At 38.5% G+C, this 7211-nt stretch overlaps 1 protein-coding gene across 1 annotated transcript; it reads right to left on the reverse strand.

The window, feature by feature from the left end:
* Positions 1–507: 507 nt before the first annotated feature.
* LOC107489628 (uncharacterized) lies at positions 508–3144 on the reverse strand. The gene is made up of 7 exons (XM_052256806.1): positions 3022–3144; positions 2894–2956; positions 2610–2749; positions 2071–2144; positions 1631–1712; positions 1170–1385; positions 508–990 (listed from the first exon to the last, which is right to left on the reverse strand). The coding sequence occupies exons 4-7, from the start codon at positions 2082–2084 to the stop codon at positions 850–852; spliced, it is 453 nt and encodes a 150-aa protein (XP_052112766.1). The 5' UTR covers positions 2085–2144; positions 2610–2749; positions 2894–2956; positions 3022–3144; the 3' UTR covers positions 508–849.
* Positions 3145–7211: the final 4067 nt, after the last annotated feature.

The following is a 7211-nucleotide window of genomic DNA, read 5'->3' on the forward strand; positions in this document are numbered from 1 at the left end:
CAAGTACTGCCATTCCACACCTATCAATGACAGAATACACATTATCAGCTTCTTTGGCCCGTGGTGAGCTTATTATTTGACTTTCATGAGTTGGTTTAACCAAACTGCAACTCCCAAAATCAGAGCCACAGTCCGTAAAAAAGGCAGCAAAATCACGTCCTGGTATGTAAAATCGAGAATAAAGATTATGCCTCTGCTCATCAGACTGGCTTTCCTGTAAAAACACCAAATCATACAAGAGAAGGCCAAACAACGTTGTTAATAAAAAGGCCAAACAACAAAAGTGCAACTCAATTCCCCACAGCTTAAAAGTGCAACTCAATTCCCCACAGCTCAAGCAGCATACCGCAGTGTGTAGTGTAAATTGACCAAAGTCCAAAAGAAAATGACTATCACATCTGGTTGAACCATGAGATCTGAGAGGAATTCTAACTTTTGGAGAATCAAGATCAACATCGAATGCAAATCTGAAAGATCAACAAGAAACAGGAATCTGTAAATGAGCCTTCTATGCCTTTCTAAGTTAACCGAAAAATTTAATAAGATATTCGAAGTTTGTTCATCTGCTTAAAACTAGTGGAAAATTTCCCCTTGGGGCACAATAACTGCATTAAACTACACATCTCATGAAATGTGGTTCAAGAAGATCCCTACCCTGGAAATTCTTGTTAGAGGCAATAAAGAATTTGATCGGGACACAGGAGAATATGTCTCTAATACTCCGTGCAATTTTCATATTATGTTTGGGAATAACACACGTACAGAAATTATTGTGCATCTTATCTTTTATCCTAGCTTCATGTTATTTTCTTCTTATTTATGGCTACTCTAATCCAGTACCCAATATATTCAAAGTAACAAAAAGATTAAAGACAGAAAATAAAACATAAATAATAAGAAAATAAAGATAAAAACAAAGAGAGATAACCTGCTTTTCTCCTCTAAAACCATCTGAAATTGCTCCTGTGCTCTACGAGTCACTTTCTCAATCTTAAAATTCAGTTTTAAAATCATTACAATTAACCAAAAATTCAGTTTTAACATCATTTTTTAACCAAAAAGGTACCAAAAATTTTCAATCAATCCTACTTGAAAGACACAAGATTCTGCAAAACCACTATTTTTCAAACACAACATAATGATCAGAGAAATTAAAGCTGTATACTTACATTTTTCAGCGAGAGCTTGTTGGGCAGTCCCTTGCAAAAGCCCAGAATACCCACAGTTGTTATAGCTTCCACCACCGCCTCCGCCGTTGTACCTACCACCGCAGCTGTAGCAAGCACCATCACCACCGCCTCTTCCTCCTCTGTATCCACCACCACGCGCAATAACCGCGACCACCACTGCCATAGCTCTTGAATGGCTCTCACAAAAAGCTTTCCCTCCAAAAATTTAAATTCAAAATAAGCATGATTACAAGAAAGGCATCAAGCTGATATCCATTTACATAGAATCAGCTTCATAATCCATAATGCATTATAATTTCTAAGAGTTGCATCAAAACCGAAGTTCATATTCTTTTTACAAAAGCACCGCAAACAGAAGTCTTTTATGGAAAATAGCACAACTCAAATTTTATTACTTTTCTTACAACAATTATATTAAATCAAACGTAGTAGAAACATACCAGCCAAGAAGAAACACCAGGCCATTCAGGATACAAATGAATACAAAAGTGCTTTTCCATCCAGGATTGGTGTAAATAGAAGCTGCAAAATGAATATGAATTTTAATAACAAAAAGATGAAGTACCAAACCATGTTTTTAATTAATGCATGAAAATCAGTTCAATAGTTCATAGCCCCAGAAGTAAAGATAAGATATCCACATGTTTTCTTTTTCTCTAAATTTGCTTCTTCAAAATTCAAAATGTGGACATTGCTTTTACACACATCAACCTTGATATGAAGACTATTAATCACAATCCCAACAGTTCCGATCAATGGCTTTGCAAGCTTAGCAAACATCAAAATACTCATTTCATTTGTGTCCCAATCTAAACCCAGTTTTAGGACTCACTGTGAAATACCAAGAAAATGCTCATTTCATTTGTGTATGAATCAAAACCTGCCGAATTGCATACTAGGCAGAGCCCCAATAAGATGATGGCGATGTGGATTTTAGCCATTTCGTGCAACCACCTGAATACTGCAACAAGTTCAAGAGGATTTCGATTAATTCCAAGTACATAAAAAAATATGTCAATCGTGTGCATATACCTCAGATTCAACACATTAAATCTCAAACAAGAACAAACCCCTCTCAATGTATAAAAGAATGCACAGCTTCTAGGACTAGTAGAGATGGATCACTTAAAAGATGGTGCAAAAGAAAACTAAAATGGAACATAATGTTGATTACTCATTGAAGCTGGCAAAGTGCAGTTGGAAACTTGAGCAATTCATTTACTTAGAACCATCAAGATTTAGGATAAAAATTCATTCATATGATTTCACAGGAACAACTTTAGCTCAAACTATGTGGAAAAATAATTCATGATATAGGGATATCATGAATTAAAACATAATCATGTCAAATATTCTTAATAAAATATCTAAAACTACTATTTTTCAGGTTATAATATTGAAATGTGAAGGAAGTAAAACCTGATCAACAATAGTTGACCAACGCATCCCTTAAAGACCCATACTAGGAGGGCATGAACCCAATGAAAACTCCTGCAGCTCGACACTTTCCTACAGAATGATTTCCCTAGTTTAGCACGCACGTATGAAATTTCCAGCACCTATTGCTTTCGTTTATGCCAAACACAGAAAGGAATCATAACAAATTGAGAATTAGAAGGCGAAACCCCCAAAATTAGAAAACCTAAAATTAGAACCCAAAACCCCCCAAAAATTCACAGAACCAATTGAAAATTGATACATACCTTCTGTATCTCAATTAGCCATTGCAGTTCATCATCACTATCAAAATCATACACACCTTCGAACTACAAAGTGAGAGCGAGTTAGAGAATGAGCAAGAAAGAGAGGATACAGAATAGAGAATACTTACCTGGTGACAGAGGATACGACGATGGTGTTGAGCAGTGACAGTGAAGAGATGAGCGGCGACGTAACGGCTTGGAGACGGTGCAGCAGCTCAGCGGCGAGCTCCAATCGACGGCAGCGCCGCGACAGAGCACGAAGGTGGCGATACATCCCTCCTTCCTCCCTTCGAGCTCCTCAGCGGGGGCACAGAAGCCCGACGGTGGTAGAACAGCAACTTAAACAAGCCCTAGCAGTGGTGGTGGAGCTTCAGCGGCGACGGAGCACCTCCTTTTTCTCTCCTCCATCGCGTTTCCTCTCATCCTCGAGCTCTCTCTCACTGGCGCTCGACGATGACGGCGACGGTGGCGGAGCCCTAGACGGCGTCGTCCTCTCTTTCTTTCCTTCCCTTCTCCTCTCTGATTTCTTCTCTCTTTCGTGTTTGTGTATGTTGAGTGAAGATGAGAGTGTGTGCTGCATTGCTGCGTGAGTGAGGGGGAGGGCCAACAAAATTTTTTACTAAGTTTTTATTGAGGATTCTCATATCATCAGGAGACATTTTAAAAGCGCACCCGAAATAGAATAAATAAGCTACTCTTTAAAAGCATTCCCTTTGATGAGAAAAGTGTATTTATAGATATTTAGATAAGGCTACGCTTTATAAGTGATTTCTAAAATACCTAAGGCTACACTTTTTAAATGATGCCACAATTGTGTATCCTTTTCTCATATAAAAAGGCAATACAGAGAAAAGCGTAGCCTATTCTATGAATAGGCTATGCTTTTTAAATGTAGCTTAAAAAAAGTGTGGCTGAATGGGTATTTTTCTTGTAGTGGTTGAACATTTCCACTGAGAGGATGGGAGGTAGCCATTGACAACGGTGAAACCCTACACACAGCTTGCCATGGAAGGAGCCTAGCGTGTTTGAAGAAGAAGACAGTAGGAAAGCAGAGGTTCAGAAGACAGAGCATCTCCAAAATCTCAACCTATTCTCCATTACTGCAAAACAAGTACTTATTTCATGTTCTTTTGCTTTTCACAATCAATCCTGATAATTTCTGATATCCTGACTAAGAGTTACAAGATAACCATAGCTTGCTTCAAGCTGACAATCTCCGTGGGATCGACCCTTACTCACGTAAGGTATTACTTGGATGACCCAGTGCACTTGCTGGTTAGTTGTGCGAGATTGCAAAGTGTGATTGCAATTTCGTGCACCAAGTTTTTGGCGCCGTTGCCGGGGACAGTTCGAGTTTGGACAACTGACGGCTTATCTTGTTGCTTAGATTAGGACTGTTTTATTTTTGGTTTAGAGTCTTTTAGTTGAGTCTAGTTTCATATTTTAAGTTTGGTGTCAATTGCATGCTTTTGCTTTTCTTTTAATTTTCGAATTTGCATGTCCTTAGTCCCTTTTTTATCCTAAAAAATTCTAAGTTTGGTGTCCTCTTTGTGTTTTTCCCTTAAAATTTTCGAAAATTAGTGCTTGATTTTCTAAAAATTTTAAATTTGGTGTCATTTTGTTGTTTTTCTCTCTCCTCATTTCAAAAAAATCAAATCTTTTTCAAAATAATTTTCAATCATATCTTTTCAATTGCTAATTTCAAAATCCTTTTAATTGACTAATTGATTCAGTTTTCAATTTGTTTTGATCTTATTTTCTTTTAGTTTTCGAAATTTGATTTTATTTTTCATTTATTTTATTTTATTATTTTCGGTCAAAAAAAAATTTATATTATCTACTTGCAATCCATATCATTTCCCTTTATCCATCATGGACCTAAGTGGAATTGAACAGTCCAGAAGGACTCTGGGGTCATACGCTAACCCCATTACAGCTGCATATGGGAGTAGCATCTGCACACCTCCCATCAAAGCAAACAGCTTTGAGCTAAATCCTCAACTCATTATCATAGTGCAGCAAAACTGCCAGTATTCCGGTCTTCCACAAGAAGAACCTACTGAGTTTCTGGCACAGTTCTTGCAAATTGCTGACACAGTACGTGATAAAGAGGTGGATCAGGATGTCTACAGACTATTACTGTTTCCATTTGCTGTAAAAGAGCAAGCTAAGAGGTGGTTGAATAACCAACCTATAGCAAGCATAAAGACATGGAAACAGTTATCAGACAAATTCCTAAATCACTTTTACCCTCCAAAGAGGATGACACAGCTAAGGCTGGACATCCAAGGCTTTAAAAAAGAGGATAATGAATCCCTTTATAATGCCTGGGAGAGGTATAGAGGTATGCTAAGAAAATGCCCCTCTGAAATGTTTTCAGAGTGGGTACAATTAGACATCTTTTACTATGGGCTTACAGAAAGAGCTCAGATGTCTTTAGACCACTCAGCTGGTGGATCTATACACATGAGGAAGACAATTGGAGAAGCTCAAGAACTCATAGACACTGTTGCTAGAAACCAATATTTGTACTCTAGCAATGAGTTCTCCCCAAAAGAGGAAGTCATGGCAGTAGCCACTGATCCTAATCCTCAAGAACAGATGATTGAGCTTAATCAACAATTGCTCCTGATGACAGAACAGTTAGCAGAATTTAAAGAGATGCTCCATGAAACTAAAGTTGCTAACAAGAACATAGAACTGCAGTTGAATCAAGCAAAACAGCAGATATCTAAACAGATAACAGAAGAATGTCAAGCAGTACAACTGAGGAGTGGGAAGACATTGAATAACACTGCTTAAAGTAGCAAAAAGCCAAATAAGGAACAATTGACAGAGGATAACCCAACCACTGTTCAAAATCCCTCTGAGGACAGTAAGAGCCCAGAGAGGAGTACTTTTGGCGTTCAAATGCCAGAAAGGGGAGGAAAGCTGGCGTTAAACGCCACATTGGCGTTCAAACGCCAGAAAGGGAAGGAAAGCTGGCGTTAAACGCCCATTCCTTGCCCAGTTCTGGCGTTCAGACGCCAGAAAAGGGGGAAAAGTTGGCGTTAAACGCCCATTTTTCACCCAATCCTGGCGTTCAGACGCTAAGGGATGATCAGACACCTGAGAGTGCTGACAGTAATCCCTCTAAAAAGGCTTCTTCAACCACTTCTGTAAGGAATAAGCCTGCAGCAACTAAGGTTGAAGAATATAAAGCCAAGATGTCTTATCCTCAGAAACTCCGCCAAGCGGAACAGGATAAGCAATTTGCCCGCTTTGCAGACTATTTAAGGACTCTTGAAATAAAGATTCCGTTCGCAAGGGCACTTGAGCAAATACCTTCTTATGCTAAGTTCATGAAAGAGATCTTAAGTCATAAGAAGGATTGGAGAGAAACTGAAAAAGTATTTCTCACTGAAGAATGCAGTGCAGTCATTCTGAAAAGCTTACCAGAAAAGCTTCAAGATCCAGGAAGCTTTATGATACCATGCACATTAGAAGGGGCTTGCACCAAGACAGCCTTATGTGATCTTGGAGCAAGTATCAATCTAATACCTGCATCCACTATCAGAAAGCTTGGGTTGACTGAAGAAGTCAAACCAACCCGGATATGCCTCCAACTTGCTGATGGCTCCATTAAACATCCATCAGGCATAATAGAGGACATGATTGTCAAGGTTGGGCCATTCGCCTTTCCAACTGACTTTGTGGTGCTGGATGTAACACCCTACCATACAGAGTCTTATGCTTAAGTCATAATTCAGAGATGGCAAGGTATTACGACCTCTAAAATAAAAATTAGTACGTATAGTAGTATAAATGATTGATTATAACTAGGAGCCTTTGTAGAAAAAGGGGTAAACAAAAATCGCAACTCTAAAGCGCAACACTCCGATCGATAACGTAACGAACAAGGTTAAACCAACATGAGATTATATATATACAAAGGAGTGTCAAAAACAGGAATATCAAGACTCAAAATCCGGCTGCGAAGATAACCGGTTCGAGCATGGCAATATATACATATGATAAAGATAAAGAAAACCCCAAAGGAAACCCAAAGGGACACAAATACATAAAACTTATTCTCCAAAATCTCCCATAAAAGGAGTCATCACAGTTTGTATTATTTAATGGAGATAAAAGTATCTAAGCAAAACATATAAACCAAAACATAGCCTCGAGAACAAAGGATCTTCGCAAATCTAGAAGTCTCCAGTATGCCTCAACGGAAAACCTCACGTCTTGCATCTGAAAACCACAAAATCCGCATGGGTGAGAACCAGAGGTCCCCAGCATGGTAACAGCTTCCACATATATAATACATAATAAT

This window comes from Arachis duranensis, unplaced genomic scaffold, assembly GCF_000817695.3.
Source record: "Arachis duranensis cultivar V14167 unplaced genomic scaffold, aradu.V14167.gnm2.J7QH unplaced_Scaffold_90170, whole genome shotgun sequence".
NCBI classification, from domain to species: Eukaryota; Viridiplantae; Streptophyta; class Magnoliopsida; order Fabales; family Fabaceae; genus Arachis; species Arachis duranensis.

Coding starts and splice junctions, on each gene's coding strand:
- LOC107489628 (XM_052256806.1), bottom strand. Junction 1,386..1,630: donor CTGGTGTTTCTTCTTGGCTG/GTATGTTTCTAC, acceptor AAATTTTTGGAG/GGAAAGCTTTTTGTGAGAGC. Junction 991..1,169: donor ACAAGCTCTCGCTGAAAAAT/GTAAGTATACAG, acceptor CTGAATTTTAAG/ATTGAGAAAGTGACTCGTAG.